The sequence below is a fragment of the Ambystoma mexicanum genome, chromosome 9 (assembly GCF_040938575.1).
Source record: "Ambystoma mexicanum isolate Mex_15411 chromosome 9, UKY_AmexF1_1, whole genome shotgun sequence".
Taxonomy (NCBI): Eukaryota; Metazoa; Chordata; class Amphibia; order Caudata; family Ambystomatidae; genus Ambystoma; species Ambystoma mexicanum.
Window position 1 is genome coordinate 669410553 of NC_090931.1, and position 27246 is coordinate 669437798.

Below are 27246 nucleotides of genomic sequence, written 5' to 3' on the forward strand. Positions count from 1 at the left end.
CGTGGGTCTCGTTCACATAACGCAGAGGAAGAGGTGCTGTTATCTTGTTTCTCACAGATAAAGGCAAATCTGATCACAATGACGTCCAACCAGTGCAGCGAGAGGACAAACTATGAGACGAGCACCTAAATTGCCAGTGTGTGGGGATGAGGAATGTGGATCCTGAATATGGATGGTCGGGGTGTCGGGCAGCGCGGGGAGAAGCACAGCTTGAGGCCAGGAGGGGAGGGTCACCTGTATGAATGAGTCACATGATTGTGAGATAGAGGAAGCCACAGTACTTTTGGATCATATTACAAAGTAGACGTGGAAGCCCAAATCTACATTGCCTTTAGTATGGTTTATAGCCTTTGCGTTTTAATGCCTGACCAAGCATCTTTCCCTGCAGGCCAGTGTAGTCCTGTGATGGAGGAGCGGGAGTATGAAGACGACGCGGAAGGAGGATGGGAAGTACATGGCCGAAGAGGCGGCAGAGCCCCTGCACCCAGCTTGGCTTCCAAAAGAAAAGTGGTCTCGGAATTGACCTCTCAACATGAGAAGGCCTCCACTTGGGCGGATCAGGAATCTTTTGCTGGTTTTTCAGAGGTATTATCTTTACAAATCTTGATAGGTCAACCCCCCCTACAAAACCCCCCCTGTAGCCCAGTGTCATAGGACATTCAACCATCATAATGCGTGTAATGAAATAGTAGGAAGAGTTTGAATAGTGTATTGCCAAACAAATAGAGCAATTGACATTAACATCTGGCAAATTAAACAAGGTTGTGATGTGGCGGTTTTGGGTACTGAACACTACTGAGCTGGAGAATTGTATGTTGTTGTTTATACATTTAATCAGTTTAATTCTCCAAGCATGGGTGATGGTGACATCAGGAACACATTGTCACCTGCCAATGACAACATTAGTGGAATTGCATTTTTATGGAGACAAAAAATGATACGATAGGGAGACACAGAAATAGTGAGCATCGATAAGTGTGATGCTTTTCAATCATCATAACATCCTTCTTGCATTTGTCTAAATAAGCTTCTCCGGCGCCATCGCCCCAGGTTGACTGCACACTCCATCCTAATTATTATGTAACTCTTATTACAACTGTATGACAATCCAAACCTGTAACCACCTGTGTATGTGCTCCTAATGTACTATCAATATTATAATTTATTTTATTGTGTTTGCTCGTGGTTACAGTGAGCGTGCAATCAAAGTAACCCTCCTGTAACTAAGACGATTTTATGCAACAGCACCTCGATGCCCTTTGGCTGCGAGTGCGCTTTACAAATCCAAATAAATAAAATAAATAAATTATTCTGCCGTCAGCAGAATATAAAATGCCATTCATGCGGTCCAAGGTAGCATCAATGGAGAAACATGAGAATGCCTGAAGCATTAAGGATGTGACACAAACCAACCAATGGAAAGAGCCCATTGGAGAACTAAGTTTTAGGGCCATTTTTCTTCCCAGACATCATTTCTTTGTGTCAATAGAAATAGTCAGTGGTCTCTTTTTAAATTGCCTATGTAAGGCGGTTAACTTCAAGTAGAACAATTTCCTTGTTGATATCCCATGCACAAGTCCAAAATAATACTAAAATGTTGTGCTTCTATTTGGTGTTTATTTTCAAAAGTCTGTTTTCTAGGATACCTTAAAAGATCTGTCCTCCCAAAATATAACTTTCTGCCTCATTACGAGTTTGGAAGCAGTTCTGCTGTAAATCCTCAGAATTCCTGGCAAATGTGTTTACTATTGCTCGGCCCCGTGTGTGTACCACAGGATTATGAGTGGTGGCGGGTGGTGTAAATTCCCATTTTTGGAGTCCGCGGGACTGCGGGGGGATTTTGCTGAATTACCGCGAGCGGTAATTCCGTCACTGTAAATCTGAGGAATTTTGTAGGAAAAGTGGAGGATTCACCTCCAGCTTTATGCTGGAAGGGAATTCTCCACTTTCCCTCCAAACTTGTAGTGTGGCAATGCAGTAAAAGCGACAGTAAGTTCGTTACCGCCAAAGAAAAGTGGAATGAATTCCCACCACTTTTTTACCACACCACCAAACGTCTATGGCACATTCTTCAAACCTTCCAAACTTCCCTTTTGCCTTTCTCTCGGGTTTCTGTCAACAATAGCTTAAAATATTGCAGCTTGCTGCAGTACACCTACCTAGTGCCATGCATTGGTTGCACTAGTGGTTTGCCATAATTATCACACACTAAGACTGCAGGAGTTCAGATAAGACAACACAAGTTCGCTTCAGACAACACAAATATCAATGACGTTGGTCGATGTTGCCAATTGAAACATTAAACATTTTCTTGCAGAGAAGATAACCAAAGACTCGCCTAGGTTAGTTATGCAAGTCAAAGGCCCTTCATAGCTTGCCTCTCCTTGACGCATAGTTCAAGATTCTTTTGTAGAATATTAAGATTGATAGATACCTGGGCTATTGCATCCTAGTGTAACAAAACGCTCCTGATGTGAAGGCACCCTCCCCCCTTTCACTATCATTAATCATCAGTGTGAAAAATGTGGCCATTTGCAGAGGCCAAACAGTACTATGTCTTTGAACTTCAAATGTTCATTTATAGCACCTGTTTGGTGCCCCCCCATCCCTGCCTCCTTTAAAGCCATCCATGGCTGGGTGATCCAAAATAGAAATTGCAACAAGACATATGCTGCCTATTCGGAGTGCCCACAGTCAACCATGTTTCTCTTCCAGTGGCCTGGCACCTCCAGGACCCTGTGAGTGTGTTTGCAAGCTCGGTGTCCTGCTGAAAAAAAACTTTTCCTCAAGTCCCACATAAGGTTTTTCATCAAATCTGGTAATCATCGTCACAACATAGCCAGGAACCTGATTAATTCCCTTAGTATCGGTGGAGAGCCACCCTTATCAGGGCCATCATTATTTTCATGCTTCACAGCCTCTAAACCCCAAACCATCCAAACCCAGACTGTCACACATGTCTTTAGCTTGCAACTCCCAAAGTGCACCAATCCTTGAAAGAATGATAGTGGACAATGGGGATCTGTGTGATTTGGGCGTGGCAGAATTGACCGTAGTCAATTTTGCCATAAAACCCAATTTTGCAGTGGATCTATGCCCCCCACGCCCCAATACATCACCACCCTCCCCCACTTACTTTTTCCACGTCTGCTTCCTTGTGACCCTGCAGCGTCAGTTCCGTCCCTCTTACGTGCGTCTGATTCGACGCAGCAGGCACTGCTTTTCGCTTTTCTTTTTTTCCATCCCCTGCCTCTCAACCTCAGGAAGCCGGGGACACCCCTGCTACCCCCCCAAGGCCATCACTACCAAACATGGGGAGCGGGAGACACCCCTGCAACCCCTGCTCCCCATGTTCGGTAGTGATTACCCAATTTGATTGGTTTTGATTGATCGAATGGTATTGGCCGAATCTGGCCAGATGTTACCATCCGATCAATTAAAATTGGTGAAATTGGGTAATGCCAACAACGGCATGAGTCAAAGTAAGCATTCCTTTGTCCGATACGAACACTTGAGAGTGACAGAGAACTGGAGAGGCTCACATTCTGTAATGGATATACATGGACTCTATTGCTGTTAAAGGAAAAATAAGAGAGTATGAAAGGGCTGTGCTCTGTGTGACTTGGCTAATCCTGCTTTCACATTTCAGGTGGAATTTTTTTTTTAATGGCACCACCACAGGCTTGAAACAAGGCTGTGTACCCTGTTCTCCCCTTCTATTCATTTTGTACATGGCAGACCTCTCCCAGTCTCTGGTGGCAGTTTCATCGCTCCCCCCAAATTGGGCACACCAAGCATAGCTTGCTTAAGGTACGCGGATGACCCCGGTGTTGCTTAACCTCACTCCCAGAGAGCTACAAGTTCAGCTGAACCAAGTGATGTAATTCGTCAATAACCATTATTTGAGAATTAACAGCAAAAAGCTGAGAATTGTCGTATTTCAAGTAAATTAGAAATGGACAGCAAGGGGGTCGCACCCAAAGAAGCCGCTGGAGGGGCTAAGTGTTTTGGACTTCCTCTGCTGCACAGGAAAAGAGACTGTTGCTATTCCCAGCTTGTATATTAAATCGCAATGTGGTATAGGTCATGTGATCCTGTTGAAATGCAGAGTATGTCTACATGTAACCGTCTTTCCCACAGTATGTTAAATAAAAGTTTTGAGAGAAAAAAAAAGAAAAGGGCAGCAAAGAACTACCATTGGTCACTACGGGGACTCCGGTGGAACACGTGGAAGAATGCAAATCCTTGTCAGTTACCATTGACAGTCGTTTAAATTGGCGAGCACATCTGGACCACATAGAGCAGAAACTAAGGCAGCAGCTGGATGCGATAAAAAGATTTGCCTCCCAACATTCTGGATTTTCGTCCGTAGCCTTGGTTGCTGTGTACAAATGAAGTAGTCCCAAAACTTTCATGTGGGAGTCTGGTATGGGGATGGAACAAACAGAAGGAGATAAAGAAACTGGAGAGCCGCTGCATGAAGACGATCTGAAATCTGCCTGTTTGGGCACCAGTAGAATAGCCCCTGACAATATGCCCATGATCAATTTGGCACTACAAATGCAACAATTCATGTATCATCAGAGCGTCAAATCAGATATCCGCTGTCGATGGCGTAAGGCATTGCAAGCAGCAACTGGAATACTGCACGAAATGAATAGGAAGGTCACCTGTACTGCATTCTGGAAGAGGGGAGACAGGGGGGAGCCAAAACTGGGCCTACATTCTCCCTATCTGTCTTGTGCTAAGTAGAAAAAGATATTGAAGGACCACTTTGCTGAATTTGATTGAGAACATGCATGGATCGATTTAGCTGATAAGAGATGCAACAAGGACTACATTAATGATCAGGAAAAGCACCTGGTGCCAATGAGAATTTCCTAATTCTTACATCCAAATGGACCATCTGACAATGAAGTTGAATCTTGCGTATCCACTGGACAGAATTGTACTAAGAATAGCGTTACCTATCGCCAATCGTACCTGCGGGTTTTGCTCGACTGATGACACTGAGACGGCCAAGCATCTACTCTGCGACTGTTTGGAAACCTTGTAACATAGATTACGAGCCTTACGGGTGGCTGGGAAGACAGGCCACTATAGACTAGAAGTACTAGGGCATGGTCTCTTGGAAGGCAACAATATACCACTCATTTATCACTTGATGGGTGTATTGGAGGTATATCAGACTAGCACTTAAGGGATAATGAAACAAGGATACAGACCCCAACAAATTACACACATACGTATGCTATTAAGTGAGAGTGGTTAGTAGTGAATCGGTGAAATCACCCTGTATTTAAATTAGATATGCATGTTTTATTTAAAAAAGCCATCATTTGTGGCTGTATTATAATATAAAATAAAATTATAAGAAACGAGTTTTGGCAGAAAGGGACAATTGAAAAGTGGCGCCCTGACAGGTTTATAGTCCTAGTGTTGGGCTGCAGATTGAGGCAAGGTGTGGGCAACCTGCCAAAGGGTGGTTTGCCTGTTGTCTGCGCACAAAACACAATTACAAACACAATTATAGGTGAATTTTAATTGAACAGCCTTGAACAGCCTGACACGTGTTTCAAGCTGAGGAGCTCGTTATCAGAGGCTGAAATTTCATTACACAAGTATTCAAAAAATTCAAAAATCAAGTTGAACACAATTAGACATGAAGAATTGTAAAGGAATCGACAAAAACAGATCCAAGCAAGGGGCATATTTGCGGCAAACCCCACAAATAGATTAATCATTTGCATAAAAAAGGTTAAATCAAAACATGTGCAAAGAATTGCATCATGGTTCACATTATGAAAAAGGATATTATGTGGTGCATCCACAATTACAAAGTCCATGGAAAATTATACAAGTGGAAACAGAGACAAAAAAATAACCACAGTGGAATTAATTAAAAACCAAGAAAAAGTTTATATGTAGCATATCAGTTGTCTCTCCAGTTAATGGACATGCCAAATGCAACTAATAAGAAAAATCATTTGATTACCTTGGATTCCGTGAGATTAGTCAACCTGACTAAGATTTAATTGAAAGAGATAGGTGTTATTTAGGATGCGTGCATGTAAAGTTATATAATTGAGACTGCAGTTAAAAATTGCATAATTAATAAAAGTGCTTACCAATAAGCTATTTCAAGTTGAAGCACAATAATTATTGGGAGCTCCTCTATTTAAGGAGAAAAACAACCAGTCAAAAACAAACCAATTGTATCACTGAATTACATCATAAATTAAATGATACCCGCACTTGAAAAGTGTGCATATTGTGCATTAACGTTGTAAACATACCTATATAAACGCTTTTGTTGCGTTAAGAAGTTGAGATGTCTGTAGTCCATATTGACAGAATGATTGCATAGAGAGAAGGGGAGATGAAAACAGAGAACAAGAAAACCTAATTAGGTACTCATTATTGGATTAAGCAAAGCTAGACGGTCACATGCGCAGCCCCTCAGGCTAATTGTGAAGTCCAGGGGCTTGCGCGAAAGACCACTACTCACTGGCATCTCCGTCTGTGTGAACTGGAGCTGGAGCTTCGCGTGCCGTGAGGAGCCGTATTTGAGGCTCGTACGTGCATGACAGAGCCAGAATGTTCTGCAGGCTTTTTGTGCACTACTGTAGCCACCATGTTAGGTGTATAGTTTGAGGCGGCGCAAACATGATAACACGCTTATATCGTATCTCATTTAATTGGGCACCGATATGCATATGTGGTGCCTGGTTATTTAATAATTATAAGATTAACCAAGCCAATCCCGGCAAAAAAGTGCGGTTACATTTATGAACCTCAAATTTAGTAAAATTGAAAATATAACAATATTAATCTGAACCACAATTTTGAGTGCCAATATTTACTGACTGAGAGGAAGAACAATTCCTCTCATACTATGAAAAATTGTGACCCATGCAAATGGATGCAAGGAACCGAGGCTAATACTATTCATTAAACCACATTCAAGGGGCATGCATTTATATGCCTATTCGTTGAATGAATACAACCACTATAATTGATCCAGTTGGTGGTCTTAGTTCCCTGTCTAAAAATCAATTAATTGTGTTCAACTTGATTTTTGAATTTTTTGAATACTTGTGTAATGAAATTTCAGCCTCTGATGACGAGCTCCTCCGCTCGAAACAAGTGTCAGGCTGTTCAATTAACATTCACCTATAATTGTGTTTGTAATTGTGTTTTGTGCACAGACAACAGGCAAATCACCCTTTGACATAAAATAGAATTATATATATGCAAATATGGCCGACAGTTTTTGCACGCTCAAAGATCTTGACCCATACGTAGTAAACACAAAGAAAGGCACATGTCCTCTACCTTGACCATAGAGAACACTTGGATGTATTTAGACAGCTATCCACATTGTATGCACTGTATGTGATCAAGCAACAAGGTGTTGTGAAACGCATAATACTTGCTTTTTTTGTTGTCCCTGCTGAGGGACCCACCAATAAAGGACTGTGACGACTAAGGACTTGATTCCTGCTATTTGTTTGCATATTTGAGGTGGAGGAGTTCCTTTGCAACATGCTCAGCACTGTTTGAGTCGTTATATATATATATACACAGTCCACAGTATTGGCCGTGTAGTTATGGTTAAGTTGCTAAACCCATAGGAAGAGCACTTTTTGGGCGGCTTAAAACTTCACTCCCCCTGGACGAATCCTCACCAAACTTTGCATAAAATGTTTATGGTCCACTCTGAATCTCTTTGCAAAGTTTGGTGAGATGCGGTCCAGGGGGGGAAAAGTTATAGGGGGGTCCCAAAATGTCTTTTTTCCTATAGAGTGAATGGGGAAAAAACTTTGCTCATGCCTACAGCTCAAACCGCTGGACGGATTTGCACCAAATTTGCGGCAGGAGCAGCGGCTTGGTCCCGAAAGCGTGCTTTTATAAATTTGGTGGCAATCCGTCCAGTAGTTTTTTTTTTAAACGACCAAAAAGTAGGTCTAGAAAAATTAGTGATATCTATATCTGCTCTGCGGACACATTTCCCTGTTTGCTCCTCGGACAGGACACCGATTGGCTAATCGGCTTGCGTCATGTCCGCGGATATGAGACGTGTTCGCTGATTGGCTGGGGTGAAGCGTGAGGTGCGTCAGATTTTTTGAAACGCCCGCCATCTTGGATTCGCGGCCAGCGTCCGCGGACATCGCGGTAACAACAGATTAAAAAAACACAACATTGCACTTGTCAAACTTATCAAATAATCTCTGGGGAGGTGAGGGATGATGAGGATGGGATGGAATATGGCTTCAAGAAGCAAAAAAACAGGTGTTTTTTTGCCACGAACAGTTCAGATGTTCGCGAACAGTCCTGAGAAGTTCGGGGACACTTCAGATGTTTGGGGCCAGTTTTTAGATGGCTTATAACTTTGGCGCTACTTAATAGAAATACATGAAATTTTGGAATTATATTCCTGACCTGATCCCGAATGAGTTTGTAAAGTTTGATGGGATTCCGTCAAGAGGGGGCAAAACTAGAGGGGGGTCCCAAAATTATGTAAAGGCTTATAAATGAGGTGCCATTTGACGAATCTACACTTAATTTGGCAAACTGCTAATACATATGGATATAAATGTTTTTGTGAAGGTTGGTGAGATTTTGTCAAAAGGGGGCAAAATTAGAGGGGGGATCCCAAAATGATGTAAAGGCTTATAAATGAGGTCCCATTTGTCAAATCTACACTTAATTTGCCAAACTGCTAATACATATGGATATAAATGTTTTTGTGCAGTTTGGTAGGATTTTGTCTAGAGGGAGCAGAATTAGAGGGGGGGTCCCAAAATATTGTAAAGGCTTATAAATGTGGTGCCATTTGACAAATCTATACAAAGGTTTGCAAAAAGATTATAGATCTAGATATAAATGTTTTCATAAAGTGTGAATGGATTTTGTCAAGTGGGGCCTAGGTTATATGATGATTGTATCTGCATACATTTGACACTTTTGAAAAAATAAAACATGGGTGGATTTCCAGCAAACTTGTGTAAGGAGCATTGGCAAGGACCTGAAAGCATGATTTTGCAAATGTGCCCGTGTTTTATTTTTTGACAAGTGTCATAATGTAGGCACAATAAATAGTGATATATCTTTGGTGACTGAGGTGTAGCCTGTGGCTATGGGCAGTGGGCAGATTGTCGAGGTCCTGGAATAAGGTCATGATCCGGACAATCTGGCTACTGGCCATGACCATGAGGGACAACATATGGGGTTAAAGTGGCCATGTCCACTTGGGACTTGCTTTGTGGTGAAGTTATTCAAAATTGGGATAGATTTGAAAGGGAAGAAAAATGTGCTTGTGGTAATAAGGTCATAGGGTTCTCTTTTCACTTTCTACAGGCTTCCATGGAAAGCGAAGAGGGGCCCTGTATGGAACCCTGCCTTCCCTTTCCATGGTGGCCATCTTGGAAACAGGCTTCCATGGAAAGCGAAGAGGGGTCCTGTAGGGAACCCTGCCTTCCCTTTCGATGGTGGCCATCTTGGAAAAGGATTTTCCTTCCTACACCTGGACGCACCAGGTGTCCCGGTGTAGGAAGTAAAATTCTTTTTTTCAGCACCCCGTGTTCCCGCTTTGGCAACCTAGGGTGCTAATGGCCTTCATCCCCCATTACAGGGGCTGGAATGGGGCGATAATGGTCCAGAGACCTCATTATACACCGTTGCTTCGCTTGGGCTGATAACTTGGGCTGCCGGGCCGGTATCCACCGTTCCAGCCCTGGAACGGAGGATGAACGCCACAATATTCCTATTAGCATAACACAAAATGCTAATGGAAATGTGGAAAATCTTATTGAGTCTATGTACTTTACTGAGAAATCTAAAATAGATGGAATCTATACTTTTTTTTAGTTCTATTTTTTTAACTGTGAAAGGTGGTTCCGAAAGGAACATTTCTTTTGTTGTTTTTGGATGTATTTTTTTTTTTGGCAGGAGAGCTAAGAACGAAATGTGGAGAGGAAATGAGGGAAGAGGCACCAAACACTAATATGGAGGGGTAGGTGGACAGGGGAAAATGTTGAGTGCATGTTATTTCTAAGGTAGGGGCAGTGTTTCTTGCTCCTTGATTAAAGCAGTGGTGGTGGCTCTTGGGGAGGAGGGATGGCAACAGCTGATGCCATTTTAAGATAAATAGCAGTTTTACTAAAAGTCTGTACTGTGTACTAGATTGTAATTGGATAATGAGTAGGAATAGGTGTTGGAGCTGTGCAGGGGAAATTTTGAAGTTGAAAGTTCCTAGATCAGTAGAAAATGCAGTTCCGAACTGTCCGCGAAGCACGGATCTTATCGTGAAGTGCGTATGGGTTCTCGGACACGTCATCATGCTGCGCGCCAGCGTATGGTCATGTGGCACTGTTTGGAAGGTCCGCAATGAAGTCAGATGTTCGTAGACATTCACCGATGCAAAACTAGTTGAAATAGTTGCAAAAAGTGTATAGAAGTGTTAAAAATGATTCTAGAAAGTGGGAAATGGCAGAGTTTTAAGGTGACACTTTGTAAATTGGACACAAATATTGCTATATTGGGTAAGTATGATATTAGTAAGTTGCAGGAAAATAGCACGCACTGGTAAAAACCCATGAAATTCAATGAAAAAACTTTGTTAAAGGGACGTTATGGTTAAGTTGAACTAATAAAAACCTTTGAAATTCACAGAAAAAATGTTGTTAAAGCGACATTATGGTTAAGTTGCAGTAATAAAAACCTATGAAATTCAATGAAAAAACTTTGTTAAAGCGACGTTATGGTTCAGTTGCGCTACTAAAAACCTATGAAATTCAGTAAAAAAACGTTGTTGAAAGGATGTTATGGTTACAAGTAAAATCGAAAAAACCCTAAAATTTGCCAGTCATGGTAAGCTAAGCAACCATAACTCGCGATGACATCACTGATGACATCACATGTGCATTTACTTTTCATACATGGGTTTGTGAATGTAATGTTGGCAAAAAAGTATGAGGGATTATCGGGAGATGTGTAACAAACTACATACTTCATTACGCAATGTAGTGTTCTATCTAAAGAACATTCCTTTGCAGTGTTCTTTCTAGTACAGGAACCTACTCATACAGAAATGTAGGTATTGGCTGCAGCATACACCGTAGAGGTGCAATATTTGTAATTTTCCAAAGCTATATAATAAAACGGTGAATGTTTCTGCATCAGACTTTTCCGTACTGTGAAACATGTACTAAGTAGCTGATAATGCATCACTTACTACATATTTCTACTAATACACGCAAAACATAAATAGACTACATTGCATACAAATGTGGGGCTTATATGTGGAGAGTAAAGACTAGCAAACAAGAGGCAGTATCATTAGCAACTGTGTATAATCTCCATGATTGTATTCATGCACAAAAATGCTGTGTTTCAGGCCTGCTTCTTCCCCATATATGTACATCATAAGATGTGATTACATTCTAAGGAAAGTAGTGTAAGAACATGTGAGAATAGCAACATTTATAAATGTAATACCTTTTGAATGTAGTTTCTGACTGTCAGTAAATAAACCACCTGGCCTAGATATGGCAGTGAACAAAAAAGAAGGGGCTAGACATGTGATGTCATCAGTGATGTCATCAATGATATTTGTGATGTCATCTTTGATGTCCTGGGTGTTAGTCTTAGCAGTGCACGTTAGTGGCGCGAGTTATGGTTTATTTATTTATTTATTTTTATTTATTTATATATTTGTAACACGCTGAAGCTCGCAAGCATTATGGCGCGACATAAACACGAAGACGGAGAGATCACGGGACTATACGGAAAAGAGAAGAGATGGACTCAATATGAGTCCAAAGCTGGAAATGTGTCAGATTACCTAAAGAGTCATGTTTTCAACTGCTTTCTAAAAGAGAGAAAGTTGCTTTCCAGCCTAAGATTGCAGGGTAGCTTGTTCCAAAGAGTGATAGCTTTGGGGGGAAAAGCTCTGCCTAAGCCAGTGGCTTTTACTCTGGCATGGCCGGATTCAAGTAGCCCTTGTTTAGCCGATCTTAAACTTTGGCTTGGTTCGTACCATTTGAATTCCTTTTTTAAGTATGCTGGAGCCGTGCCATGTAGGCAGCGGTGGACCATCGTCAGAGATTTAAATCTAATACGCTCATCTATGGCGAGCCAGTGGAGGCCGATTCTGTCTTGTGTTATGTGGTCACGTTTGGATTACCCAGTGATGGATCTAACTGCATTATTTTGGATAATTTGACATTGCTTAATGCAGCTGTTGCTAGATCCTAGCAGCAATGCATTACCATAATTGAGTCGTGATAGGATGGTGGCTCTAGCAATGGTAGCACTGTTTTTGGTGTTTAAGAATGGCCTGATGTGACATAACAATCTCTGATAGTACTGGCAATTTCTTTTCAGGTACGAGACCTGTGCCTCCGCTCCTAGTGAAAATTGCAAGTATATACCGAGTGTTTTGACCTTGTTTGTAACTGTGATGTTGGAGTCTTTTATGTTGAAGGAAGAGTAGGCTGGGCCTAGATTTTGTAAGGCTTTCGTTGTTCCAAATGTCATAAGTTCTGTTTTGGAGCCATTTAGACACATCCAGTGAGCTTTCATCCAATTCTCAATAGTATTGTAGATGGCTGATAGTCTTCTGTTGTCTAATATATGGTCTCCACATAGTTCCAAGATCATTTGCGTGTCATCTGCGAAATTGGTGAAGTAAATCCCCAACTGTGAGAGGAGGGTGCACAGACAGCGAATGTATAAGTTAAAGAGGAGAGGGGAGAAGCTAGCTCCCTGCGGGACGTCATCATCTACGGGATTGGAGCTGGTGGAGTGTCCGCCCCAAGGGATTTTGGAGTTTCTATCCTCTAAGAAGGAAGATACCCATTCAATGGCTTCCTCTGAGCTGTTTCCCGCGGTATTTAGGGCCTTTCGGAGCTTGCCGTGATCTAATAAATTGAAAGCTGCCGAGAGGTCCAAAAGGATCAGTAAGCCTGCCTTTCCTTTGTCCAGAATAATTAGCATTTTGGTTTGAAGGTCAAGTAGTGCAGATTCGGTGCTATGAGCACTTCTAAAACCTGACTGCTGGGAATGTAGAAGCTCATGCTTGTCAACGTACTCTTGTAGTTGATGCGTAGCTAGTTTATCAAGAATTTTCAGCAAGAAGTTACAATTCGTAATAGGCCTAAGGGTTGGCTGGAGTTTGCTGATCTAGACAAGGCTTTTTCACCAGTGGTGTAACTGTAACTGTTTTTTTTCCGGTGGGGACTTTTCAATTTCTAAATGACGAATTTGTCATGCGACATAGGAAGGGTGCAAAGATTTCTGCGTTGTCTAGTATAAGCTTGGGGGTAAGATGTTTTCCGCGCATGAGGTACAGTTTACGGAAGAGAGAGTATTTAGCATGTTTTCTAGTGAAATCGGTGAGAACTGAAATTTGGGTACTTTAATTTCTGGATTTGCTTTGTTAATATGGAGGCTAGGTGGAGTATCTGTAACTTTGCAGTTTATTATGGTGTCTCTAGCTTTTAGGATCTTGTGTGCGAAAGCTGTTTGAACTATTTCACAGTCCGCCATGGTTGGCTGGAAAGGTAGAGAGAGAGTGGGTGGTTTTTCGATCTTTTTTAAGATTTGGAACAATTTACCGGTGGAATTTGACGCGCCAGCGATTTTCTCGTTATAGTAATTATTCTTTGTCTCTATTACTTTGGTTCTGTACAAAGCGTCAGATTTTTCCAATTCTCTTTGTTGAGTTCCGTGGGAGTTTTAAGCCTGTGCCTCATTACGAGGTGGGCAGTAAAGGATTACCGGCACCAGTAAGGGCACCGGTGCCGGTAATCCCTTACCGCCCTACTACGAGTTCCCTTTGCGGGTCCTACCTTAATGCCTGATTTTTCCAGGCGTTAAGGACGGGACCCGCGAAGGGACTTTGGAGCTAATAACGGTACCGCAATTTGCAGTAGCGTTATTAGCGCCTTCCCCATTCCCATTGAGCCCTATGTGGGCTCAAATGGGAATGGGGCAGGGCCCTGGTGAATGGGGAATTACCGCCCCCGCCAACCTTGGAATGGGGCGGTAATAGCTCCATTCACCAGGGCGGAGTCGGTAAGGGTTTGGAGGCAGCCATGGCGCTATTGGTGCCATGGTTACCTCCATACTCCTAATGAGGCTAACTGTCTTTCAAGTTTTCTTTTGGCTGTCTTAAGCGTGCCTAGTTCTGTTGTGTACCAATTTTGGTGGTTTGGGTTGGGACGAGCTTGTTTGTTTTTAAGTGGAGCCTTCTCATCCAGAAGCTCTTGGAAGTGGTTGCTATAGGTAGTCGTGATTAAATCACAGGGATCGTCATCTGAGGTTATATCCATAATGTGTGTGATCCCATGCAATAGGATATCTGGTGTGATTCTCTTCAGATTTCTACTTAGGATAATTTTGGGCGAATTGTCAAAGTGGATTGTTTTAAATGCTAATGATATTGTTGCTTTGATTTTGTATTGGTCGGTCCAGATACAGGGCTGTGTGTTTGTTACTGTAAGATCTACATTGTTTGTAATAATCCAATCAAGTTGATTGTTTGATTTGATGGTAGGGCCACTATTTGCAATTGAGTAACTGATATTTAGGAGATTTTTTTCCAGGCCTATGGCATCTTTGTCGATAGGGTTTCCACGCCATCTGTTTAAATCGCCCAGAAGTACTGTTCCTGAGTTTTTTCCTTTAAGGTTATTTAAGATGTGGCAGAGATCGTTGTTAAAGTCAGAAATTAGTGATGGAGGTCTGTAGGTGACAATGAAATTGATGCAGTGGTTATGGGTTGCTTAGCTTACCATAACTGGTGAATGTCAGGGTTTTTTCATTTTGGCTTGTAACCATAACATCCTTTTAACAAAGTTTTTTTACTGAATTTCATAGGTTTTTAGTAGCGCAACTTAACCATAACGTCCCTTTTAACAACGTTTTTTTCATTGAATATATATATATATATATATATATATATATATATATATATATATATATATATACATAATTGCAGACATACTTTGGATTCCTGTTATTTCAAAATGCAATTCCCTCGCCACACTCTTCAAAGGCAAGAGTATACCCCCCATTTGGCAGGTATATTATAAATCATTCACATACTTAAAGTTTCTGATTCACAACAGCAATATTGACCAGTGGAAGGCCGGCCTGCCCCTCTCAGGCAGTTATTGACTTACTAGAGAACTAGGTTTTGCAAAACAAAGGGAACGACATGCTCAGTAACTGCATGGGAGGGCCCTGGCCCTTAGATGATATTGCTTTACTAGGGGAGGAAGGATCGCTCAGGGGCAAAGCGTTTATCTTGGAAACAAGACAACGCAGCACAACACAAGTTCGAATCCCGATCCCGCACTTAGAAACCACTCGCTGCTATTAAGCGTGTTATAAATGAACAATAAAATAAATAAATACATTTATTAGCTTTGACTGCATTAACAAGTTGTTCTACTAGAGAATATTTGCTGCATGTCTAATAGATACTGTCATTCCCTCTACACCATTTCTAATCCAGCACATTTGAATGGACTTGGCTGCTGCCAGTTACGTGCTCATTTGGCATATTAGTTTTGTCACTAACCAGTGCGCTCAACCAATCAGTGAGAAGAACCTGTATTTTTTGCAAACATTCCATTCTCTTGTAAAAGCAAAGGGTGTTTTGTGGTTCCCTTTCTTAGGTTACACCTGTGGAGTATCTGCAAACTGATGACCATGCTACAAAGGAAGATCAAGAACATCTGTACGTGCAATCCAGAATTGGAGGCCACTGCTTTGGGAATATCAGCCTCGACACGACTGCGCTCCAGAGTGGGAAATCCCACACAACCTTCTATGGCGGCCCTTTCTCCGGCAGGAAGAAATCGTTCAACGGTAAGAAGAGTGGCACGCCACGCGCATTATCACATTGAAACGCTGTCATGCAAGAGGCATGTGCAACAGATGCAACAGGGCTCGCAAAATCTACTAGCCCGCTCGCGTTGGCAAGGAGATTTTACGAAGGACGAGTACCATTTGCATGGTACTCGACCCTGCTGGCGATACCCTTCCTGTTGCATTTTGTTGTGAGTGGTGGGTGAGTGGCATTTGCACCGGTTGCATGTGGTTTTAACAAATCACAAAACAACAAATGAATTTTTAACGAACCCAAAATATAAAGAAATAACACATTTTTTTTAGTTGTTTTTGGGGGGGTTACCTCCCCCAATGTCCCCAGTTTTTTTTATTTATTAATACTTTCCCCCCACCACCAAAACTACTATTCCCATTCCCAACCCCATATATATAGGATTAACAACTTTTTTTTTCTTTTTTTTAGGTTTGTTAAAAATTAATTTCTTTATTTTCAATTCGACAATGCCACTGCATACCGTTTGCACCACCCTGCCATGGGCACTTGCTCTGGGTTTTAGTAGAAATATGGTTGTTATTACTTCCTTTCATTTCAACCAGATTTAGGGCCTGATTCATAGAATTATTTGCGCTAAAAAACGGGGATTTGTGCGCCATTCTGCCCGCAAATCCCCATTTGTTAAACAGGGATTTGCGGGAAGAATGGAGCACAAATCCCTGTTTTTTGGCGCAAATATTTCCATGAATCAGTCCCTTAATATCTACCCTATTTTGCATTCCTGCAACCTGTGTTTAAAGGGTGGTGCAGGTACTACATGCTCCTAACACAGGAAAAAGCCCCCTCTTTTTTTTCTGATGTTCCAAAACAATCTGGTGGTAGACTCTCCTTCATCGCTTCTAGTAAACTCGGAGCAAGCGAACATGGCAAATGTATGGAACAACTTGTGGGCAGTTCTGGCATGAAAATAAAGTTGTGCTGTAATTTCTTGCAGAATTATGTGACCGAAAGGGTCGCAGATGCCAAGGTCGGTTGATAAGACAAGCATTTAATATTCTGTAATGTTACTTTTACAAGTCACTAAAAACTGGTGCAAAATGTAAGAGTCCAGTGGCACAAGAATCCTTGCCATTGAATGCCTGCATCTAAATGGGCCCATGGTCTCTACTTGGTGCCCATTAGTGCATGTCCCCTGTGTCTTCCACTCCTCTTCATGCTCCCCCAGGGAGACACCCCTGCCAAGACATGTGGCCTCATTACAAGTTTGGCGGTAGCCTTGCTGGTAAAACCGGCAGGCTGCCGCCAAACTTGCAATTTTTTCCCACACCCGCGAATGGGCAATTACCGGGTCATTACTGCCCAGCCGGACCCGGTATTTGCCCATTCCCGGGCGCCGGTATTAATTCATCCCCATTCCCATTGGAGCCCCATAGGGCTGAATGAGAATGGGGATGACGTTGGCACCGGCACCATGCAGAATGGTGCTGGTGCTAACGTCAGTGTGTGCGGGCGGATGCCGGTCCGCCCGCCGGTCCGCCCACCGAACTCGTAGTTTGCTGGTCTGGTCGTAACGGTGCTGGTAGCTTACTGGCACTGTTACTACCGGGCCGGAAAACATGTGATGAGGCCCATTGTCATGGCCACACTGGAGGGATTCTCTAAGTTGGCCAACAGGCCCTCCTCTAATCTCTCCACACTAACATTCTCATCCTTTTCGCTGAAACACACTACGCATACCAACTGAACAACTCGCACACAGGAACGGACCCCTCATGCCCCAACGGACATCCAGCAGCAGAATGCTCCACCTCTGCAATCACAGTCCCAGCCACTGCACCTTAGCACCACCGGCACACAATGCTCGAACTGGGACACAAATAGCGTTATGCCTTCAGCGCAGAAGCCATAGAGAGAGACACCCGTACATAGAGTTCAGGTGACTTTCCATCTGCACGCATCAACACAACAGCAAGGCTATCTTGCATTTTCTCTCTCTCTCTCCCCACTAACCTAACCCAGCCCTCCCTCTTTCAGATCCGCCAGACCACTTGGGGACCATGCAAATGGCGGCGGTATGCAGTATAAGTCCCAGTAGCATAACATAGCGTACAGATTTGAATTCATTAGGCACAGCCTGTTTTGTTTGCATGTAGCATAATAATCTACCCGTACTTAGGTCCTACTGGCATTTGTATATTTTATTTTATTGTTGGATCTGACGGTCTGTTTGGCTGCTCAAAGCCTTCTGCCAAATGGCTTACAGGTGGGAAAATACATACAGGTGCTTTTCTTGCAGCACTAGCACTTTAGGTATGTGTTGTGCACCCTGCCTTTATAGCATTATGATCTTTTTATGGATCTGAATTTGTACATGTGTATGTATTCTGTGACTTTTAATCCAGAATAAAATGTATATTAATTGATAAGAGAAAGCCCAAACCACCCATTTACAAAAGATGTTGCCAGTGAGAGGGGGCCATTCAGTGCGACCTTGATGGTTCCGTTCACTGCTGGTTATGTTATGTTATTGTGCATTTGTATAGCGCCTTATATACCATTGGTATGGTCTCAAAGTGCTGTGGGTTGAATGACCTTGGGGACCGTATGTCCAGGGTCAGTCGAGAGATTAGGGTAGTAAATAGTGCTTGGGTGCACTCGGTATGTGTGCAGCCAGTGTGGTTTACGCGGTGTGTAGCTGCATTCCAATGCTAGGCGTGGTGTGGTGATTGTGTGAGATCAGTAGAATGTGTGCAGCAATGCCGTGTGTAAACGAAAAGCAGGTTTCCCATAACCCGTGTTAACCTGGGACTAACTATACATATACAGAAGAGCTGTTCCCATGGGATAAAATTAACTCAAAAAATGATTCAACATGTCAAACAAATGAAAACAGCAGGAATAGGGAAAAGGTATTTCCACACAAATATGTATAAGAAAGTGGATGAACAATGATGGGTTTTTACAAAAGGTTTTACAAAAAGTGTGATCCTCAAGACATAACACAAACATGTGTACACATGAATAGCCCTCAATGGAGATGATTAAAATCAATCCCAATAGAACAGCTCTTCTGTTTATCGATCCATTCACTGTTGGCCATGGTTTACCTGTACTGCACAGGCAACCAAGGTCCTCTTTGCGATCAAGCCCATGAGTGCGCCTGCTTGAGGCTCCGGAGAGGTGGCAGATATTTTGGTAGGATGCTGGCCGCGTGTCTAAAAGAAATAGTCATGATTGCAGAGAATAAGAACGACTTTTACCGTTTTTGTGACCCTTACAATGGTTGCCCTATGTTTGCAATTGAACTGGGTATGTCTCATGGCACCCTAGTGTAGGGTGGAGCATGTGCAGCACCTTTTGAGAGAGTTTGTGTGCTACTCAGGAATGACTCACCTTGTGAAGTATGCACGGATCAGGCACTGCAAAGGAAGGGCCTCGTTCCCTAGGAATAGTGATTGCGTCCTTTGCATTGCACTAAGCTGGTTCCTCAAGATGGGATTTTTTGATGGAAAATTAGAAAATGTAAGTCTCCCATGTATTTACTACAAGGGACCTCAGGGATTTATTTGACTGACGGCCGCCAGTCAACCAAACGCGACTTTTGGTTAGACATTTCACTTCATGTGGACTTGCTTATCACTGCAGGTACTCTTGCAGGATTATATTTAATATAGTAGCCTTAGTGTGTTTTAATTTTTTCAGAAGGTCCCAAGGGAGGACCTGAGCACAAATAACTGTGGGCAGTGCGCTTCGAGCAAGCATATTTGACCTGGTGCGAGGCCACACCCATATTGCTAGTTGACCAATCAGCTTCGGCATGTTCAAACCATCACAGTATGCTACGCCTTCAAATCGTGATGACTTCACTGAGCCCTTCATGCTTCGAATATCGATAAAATGGGCGTTATGGTATTGTTCTTTAACGTATGCAGAAACGGAAGGATTGCGATAGCCAGGACTGTGCGAAAAGTAAGTTAAAAGACATCTCTGCCAAGACAGATTTATCAACTCCGTGACAATTCCTTGTTTCTAATTTTCTGAATCATGATCACTGGGGATTTTATAGTGATAGTTATGAGATAGGTTTGGCATGATGAAACATCCAAATTCTGGTATCGAGGGGAAAATCCAGAACTCTACCATCCCCGACCGAACCTATTCCTACTGATTGCCTTTTTGTCATCATTTATATGATCATTCCTTCCAATACGTGTAAGAATTCATTCTATATTTGCTGTTACTTTACAATTCTTTAGGGACTAGACAATTTGCCAGTTGAGTCATTTGTATCACTGTGCTATCTTTTCGCTCCTGTAACTTTGTCATTTAAACGAGTGCTAAATCAAGTAAAAAAATATAGGGCGCCTGGCAGAGTCCTGATTTGCCCAGGTGGGTACATGTGCAAGAAGAAAATAATCAGGATGAAGAGATCCTACAAGCCATAAAGTTGTTCTGTGTGTGTGTTTATTTCACAATGACACAGAGCATTTTGTGTTGATTATACAATCTACTTTACAGTACTTTCGATAAGCACGAAGGTTTTGAGAAAACAAACAGACAGGAGTGATTGTGAACGATGGTAACACGGGTAAGTGTTGACCTCAGAGGTATTGAGGTCAAAACTCCACAGGGAGGCACATTCCAAAGACAGATGAGGTAGAAAAAACCTACTATGCAAGGGAAGTGCGCCTGAGACTTAAGATGGTCCCAGGATTGGTTCACACAAGGTGTACACAACAGTCTTTACAAAACATACACAAAAGGGGGATGGTACAGTTGTGTCACGGGGATCGCCTGAGACTTAAGATGGTCCCAGGATTGGTTCACACAAGGTGTACACAACAGTCTTTACAAAACATACATGAGAGGGGGATGGTACACTTGTGTCACAGGGATCGACACAGGTGTGTTTCGGCCAAAATAGGGCTTGATTGAAGCCTGTCTATATGCTGGCCTTCGTCAGGAGGGACACCAATTGTGGTGCTATCCGTAGAATCTGTAGGTTTAAAAGAAGCTGTCAGGATCTCGGAGAATAATTGACTGGTTCATAATAGTATTCAATACTGGCCGAGTGGTGCCGTGGTGATACATCACGTGGTGTATCAAAAAACATTTTACCTGCTGCTGCAATAGCAGTAGGATGCTGTGGACAATCCTCATATAATTGCTGGATTGCTAGTGCAAAGTTGCACTTTAAGAGTGGGCCGAAGTGTCCTGAAGGCCGACGTCTCTCAGGGTCCCGCAGACTGGAATGGGCCAGGGGAAATCTGAGAGGAAAACAAGGGAGGATCATGACCAAATTATCCTCAAAGAGGTCTGCTAGTGGTGGATTCGGTAGTGGTGAGGGAATCCTGCCAGGGGTCTGTACCCCCTATTTGCCATGGTAGTAGTCCATACGTGCCCATAGAGTGAAGAAGTATTCTATGTGGAACTCGGCGAATAGTTCCGGTTGGCCGTGTTGTATCCATGGAGGTAAGTGGATTGACGTGGTTCCACAAGTGGCTATGGCTCCAGGTGTAGTGTATCCTCTCTGGTGCGTAGATCGTAACTTGAGATGTGCAACAGTGATGCAGGCCTGTGCAGAATGCCTGGTGGGCCACCAGGGGTGAAATGGTGACGCATGAGTGAAACAGAGTGGTCCATGTTAAGATATCTGGTACTGAAAGCATCCGGTCCTATGCTTGGTGCAACGTGAAAACTGTGCGTTCTGGTCTATAGAACAAAATGCACCCTGCATGTGCACAATTTTGGTGCTGGAGGCGGGGTCTACAAACAACTTTAGAGGTGCCTTGGAGTAGGAGTGCCATGAAATGCTAATCGAAGCTAGTAGATAGTGCCTGATTGCAGTTGTAAGTGGGCGAAAGAACGTGGTTAATTATAAAAAGACTGTACGTGAAAGTCGCTCCTAAATGCAGGCGTTGCGACATATAATAGAGTAACACAGGTTAAGGACCCTATCAACTTACCGCAGTGTGTCTGGTGCTTCTGTGCTCGCGGTGTCCTCAGCTCACATGGTGCTGTGCGACGGAGACTGGCTTCCGTTCCTAGATGCTGACGTTTCTTTTTAACAGTACTTCAGTGCAAGGGCATGCATACTGCCTATACATCAAGTGGCTGCGGACACACTTCATTATGGCATTTTTACTGCACCGTGGTGCATTTACAGCTCCAATCAAGCCATTAACTCTCAGAAGACTGATTTGAAATAAAACTGGCAGGCACAGCACACAGTTGGATGTCACTGCTTTCCAAAGCTAGATAAAGACCCAAGGAGGATGTATTTTTGGCGGGGAGGTGCAGGAAGCGGGTGGGAATGGCCATACGGGTTAGCATGGCCATGGGCAGTCAATGGGTGGATAAATAGCCAAACTACACCCACATACTGTGTGTCCCTCCTCATATGTCATCTCCCTGCTAGCTGCAGTCCAAGGCAATTGTTTCGGCTTGCAGCCAAAACTACTGTGGCTGTCTGTGTCGCTACAGGTGCAGTGTCATGGCGAACCTGATGCTCTGGATTGTCAACAAGTGGTTGCTGACATCATGCAGTTCCCGCAGCCGTGGCTGAAACATCCAGGACAGTTTAGAGCAAGCCTAGATGTTGGCCCGCCAAATAGTAGAATCCAGTCAGGTTTTTAGGATAGTCGCAATTAATATTTATGAGGAAAATGTTCATACAACGGAGGTGAGATTACTTGCATATTTTCCCGTCATGTCGAGGTTGCGACTGTATAGTTCTATTTCGTGGCTCGACAAACTCTGCCGTAGTCCAGTGGCTACATGTTTTTAAGTTAAAAAAAAAAGCAAACATTGCGGGACTTTCAATTAATATCAGGTGCGTGTTAGCTCCCCTCACCCTTGAGAAAAAATGAGGTCAAAAGCACATTTTATTTTACCTTGCTTCCAAGATGCAGGTTCATTACGTGTTTTTTTCTCTCAAACAAACTTGCTGGGAACACGGTGTGTTCAGATTTCACACAGGGAGCAGGAGCCCTACTGAACCAGGCAGAGTCAGAGATGAAGCAGGAGTGGAGGGTATACAGTCTTTATATCGAATATTTTATAAAGGATGGATCGAATATTTTATAACGAAAAATTGTATAGAGAAAGCATTTATGGGTGGTGTAAAGGGTTAAATATTTTTGGGAAACGGTTGTGGTGGGTTTTTAGGGGTGGGAAACAGGGGTTTGGGGGGAACCCCCCAAACAATTTTTAAAAAGTGCATTCTCTATACAATATTTCGTTATGAAATATTCGATATATGTTCATTCTTTATAAAAATGTTTTGGTATAAAGACATGTAACCGAGTGGAGTACAGGCACTCCTGCCAGAAGTGTTTCGAACAGAACTGCAGGCAAGAAATAAAACCAAAAGTAGAGTTTTGCTGAAACGGTAGATTATAGGCAATATTTATTTTATAGTGCAACTGTCATCATGGAGCAGAGTGGGGGCTTTTGAAGTATTGTTATCTGTAAAGGGTTCATATGGGCTTAGCACCTAAATTTCAAAAAGAGAAAAAAGAAACGGGGTTATAATGCAGCAATCAATCCTCAGTCACAGATTTAGATACTTCCAGGACCAACTCAGCCTTTTATCCTTCCAAGATAGAGAAAATATGCCCCATTAAACTGGGAATTAATAACACATATTAGAACACCCTAGCGGGTGTTTGGCATTGCTGATTGGTCAATCTGTGGGCTATACGTACTTGTATAGCCCGCAGATTGATTACAGCCCGTAGTTCGAGTTGCATTCACTTACGTGAGCCCTCGGGCTGTGTGCAGGTGGGGAAAGCAGCACAAGTGGACGCGTTGGTTGGCAAGTCATTTTGGAATGGGAAGAGTTAACTTTCCATTCCGAAATGCACGTTGCAAAACCAACCTGCTCACGTAGAAAAGTACAGGGAAGTGAAAGCGAATGCAATGTTTTCGTGTTGAATGTAAATAGTGAAGCCGGTAGATATGTGGAAAAGGGGCAGACAGCAGCAGCAGTACATACATGCCAACCCTCCCGATTTAGGCGGGAGACTCCCGATTTTTCAGTGAAAATTACTTTTATTTTTCACGTCCTCCGGCCTAAAATTATTATTTCCCCAATGCATTCATATGGGGAAATTGTTGTCTCCCGATTTCTCTGTAGAAATCTCCCTCCCAGCTGCGTCGGAATGTTGGCATGTATGGCAGTATGCAATGTGGAACGTGTGGAGAAGCGTTGTGTTTGGCAGCAAATGGAAAATGAATTTTTCACGCACCTCTGAACGTGCAGTGCAGCAGGGATATGGCAGTGTTCCAAAAAGGCACAGAAATGTAAGTTATTCACCTGTTTGTGCCATGTATGTTTGGAGATGTATAATAACTGTATGATTCTGTTAGGTAATTGGATGAAGCTTAATTAAAACAGGGGGCCGGCATAGACACACCTAATTACACTTTAGTAGCATGCTCCTCCCACCCTAGCACCTTCCACCACCCTATAAAAAAAATGAATGAATTGAAGTACAAAAAATGTCTGCAACAATTATTTACCATTTTGCAATTTGTTGTACTTCAATTAAACATGTCACATTCATTCAACTTTAATTAAACAGTGAGGGTGTTCTAATAGCTTTATAGACCTGCAGCGAGGGCCGTACCGGGCGTTATGGTTAACATTAACTCGGTCTTCAGGGCCCATATCGCCTGGTACGGCCCTCGCTGCAGGTCTATAAAGCTATATAATTACAGCGCTCAGATGCAAGTGAAACCTACCATGAAGCATTACATAGAAACGTCACAGAAATAGTATTAAGCAAATTCCACTTGCTGTGCTATATTGATGTAGGTTGGCGTGGGTCTATCAATATGCTGATCTTTGCCGCTGTGTGGCCCTTTGCTTTTGTTCCACTGTTTCTGTTTGTCACTGTGTCTACCCCTGTCTCTAGCAGCCTTCTGATTCGTCAGTAAAAAATCTGTGGATGAATACATAAATTTACTGATGCATATGTTTAAGTAATAAAATAAACATCAGGCGGATTTGGTACATTCCGAAGCGTTTGACCAACCCACTCCGATTTTTAGATCAAAATACTGGGCACAGCTGATTATCCCTATTATGTGTTGACAGTTGTGGAGCACAGCAAGCCCCCGCCATATTTGTTTACTGTTACTTTAGCTCCACCCACCAACGTCTATTAGTACCTAAGCTCCTCCCAAAGACGTTTATTTTTAGCTCCACTATAGAAACCAACCTTTAGTCCAACCACAAGAGCATAAAAAGCACGAAAAAAAGTGTGAAACACCTGGGGATTTGTTTTTTTAACTTTTTGTAAACCGAAAAAGAATATACCGTCCTGAAGAGGGCCACAACTAAAACAGCAGAACACCAGGGATGGTGTTGATGTAATCTGTGTGCCGAAACATATGTAGACATCCCACAGAAACTACAACTAATGTGTCTTTTCTCCGCAGCATTAGAATTTTATGCTGTATACGCAGAGTATTCTCCCCCCCAAAAAAATTGTAAAAGAACCTAAATTGTTTGAAATAGTTTGCCAGGGTGATCTGTTACAAATGTCACTATACTAACTCTAGACACCACTAGTAGAAAATGTGTTTTTGCTGGACTTTTTAACTTTTGAGTGTTTCATTTTGCTTTAAGTTTATGAGGTGTCTTGCGCAAAGCACCCATCACATATATTTCTTTGTGTTATCAATATTTCTTTGATTAAAAAATGTGTTTTTACTCTGCCTACTCTTTGGAAAATAATGTTTGTTCTATGTGATTCATAGATAGATAAAACAGATAATCTATCACGATATTTTCTCCTTGTGCCCCTGACCCAAGTGCAAGGTGGACTAAAAGTGGGGTAATTGAGCTCTCTTGCGTGTTTTTTGACACTTTACAACTTAGTCCCTACTTTAGCTCAATCCCCCTTTAACAAAAAATTGGGACTCAACCCTTTTTTTATGCCCACTAAACAATCCAGGCCTGGGTTCAGGAAATAAGGTTGAGCGGTCTGTAACAAGATAAGGAAATGACTACACACATTAACTTAACCCCAAACCTCAACGTCTCTTTGGATCACTTACCTTTCTCTTTCAGTGAAACAAGGGCACTCAAAGCACCAGGAGGAGGACTATTTTACTCAAGAGCCCCCTGTCGATGGGGGGTTTCTGCCCCCCATCCCATCAACGCTTGGGACAGATCATGGGACGGCGAGGGAGCCAAACTCAAAGCAGGTCAGTTTCTACGGTCCGCCATTTCAGTGTTGATCACTTGTGCCATGACTTGTACCGGACAACCCATCTGCCAACTGTTTAAACACACACACACACTCTTCCCACTGTGGCATTATGTTGTGGTATGCTGTGCTGTCTTATGCCATGTGGTATGTTATGTGTTTATGTGTGTATTTATTGAACAGAAGGGGGGTCCTTCTGAACAGAAATGTTGCACAGGGGGAAGCAGTACTGTTTGCAGAGGAAGTCCCTGGGTCGGCATCCTTTAAAAAAGACGGTGGACGTCTGAGTGAAAATACAAAGGTCTGCTGGGGGCTATGTAAGTTATAAGTGGCTATGTTGAGTGGTATATTGAATTATATAGGTTATTATGTTGAGGGTCTATTGAGGCTAGCTGAGGGCCGCTTAATGGTTGTACGGATGTCTATAATAGCTCCTGTTGTGAGTTATAGAAAGTTCTGTTGGGACCTATCTGAGAAGTCGGTTGGGGGAGGGGCTCTAGGCTGTTGTGCTGGGAACTATAGGCGGTCTGTTAAGGTCTTTGTCACAATAATTAGTTGGCTAAGTGTGGGTCTATTTGAAGGCGAGACGAAGTGAGGGTCTTTCTAGGTTATGGCAGTGCCTGTTAATAGATACAGGGGATGTGTTGACAGCTGTATGTTGGGAGCTTTGTGAGGTTGGGCAAAGGTGATCGTCTAGTGAGAACTATGTATGGGTGTCAGGGTACCTCAAAGTCACCTGCGAGTTAAGTATGATAATAGTTATATGTGGGTCTGCCAGTAAAATGTGTGGATTTGTTGGAGATTATGCAAATATTATTAGGACTATAAAATGGTCTTCTGGGACTAGGTGAGGGTCTTTAAGGAGCTCTGTGGGGGTGGGGCTGTTGGGAAGCTAGGTGAAAGCCTCTTGGTGTTTTGTATAGGCTACCCAGACCACCTTATGCACATTGGGGGCTATATGATGGTCTGTTAGGAGCAGGGCCGGCCCTAGGATTTGCGGAGCCAAGTGCAGCAAATTAAGTGCGGGCCCCTTAATGTGCATTTGAAAACATCACAAGAAGTGACATCACACGACAATGAGCACTATTGTATGTAGGTAGCAGCGAAAACATGGTAATCCGAGAGGAGAATTTCCAATAACTACACTAGCGAAGTATAAAAGGTGCCCACCTT

The 27246-nt window shown here is 42.8% G+C and overlaps 1 protein-coding gene across 2 annotated transcripts in view; it reads left to right on the forward strand.

The window, feature by feature from the left end:
* The window catches only part of KIAA2012 (KIAA2012 ortholog), a 427155-nt gene that overhangs the window by 240445 nt on the left and 159464 nt on the right, over nucleotides 1–27246 (forward strand). For both annotated transcript variants that reach the window (XM_069615509.1, XM_069615508.1), the window contains 3 exons: nucleotides 389–585; nucleotides 15687–15879; nucleotides 25935–26071. In XM_069615509.1, the coding sequence (XP_069471610.1) occupies nucleotides 389–585; nucleotides 15687–15879; nucleotides 25935–26071 (527 nt within the window). The remainder of the gene's footprint in view (nucleotides 1–388; nucleotides 586–15686; nucleotides 15880–25934; nucleotides 26072–27246) is intronic.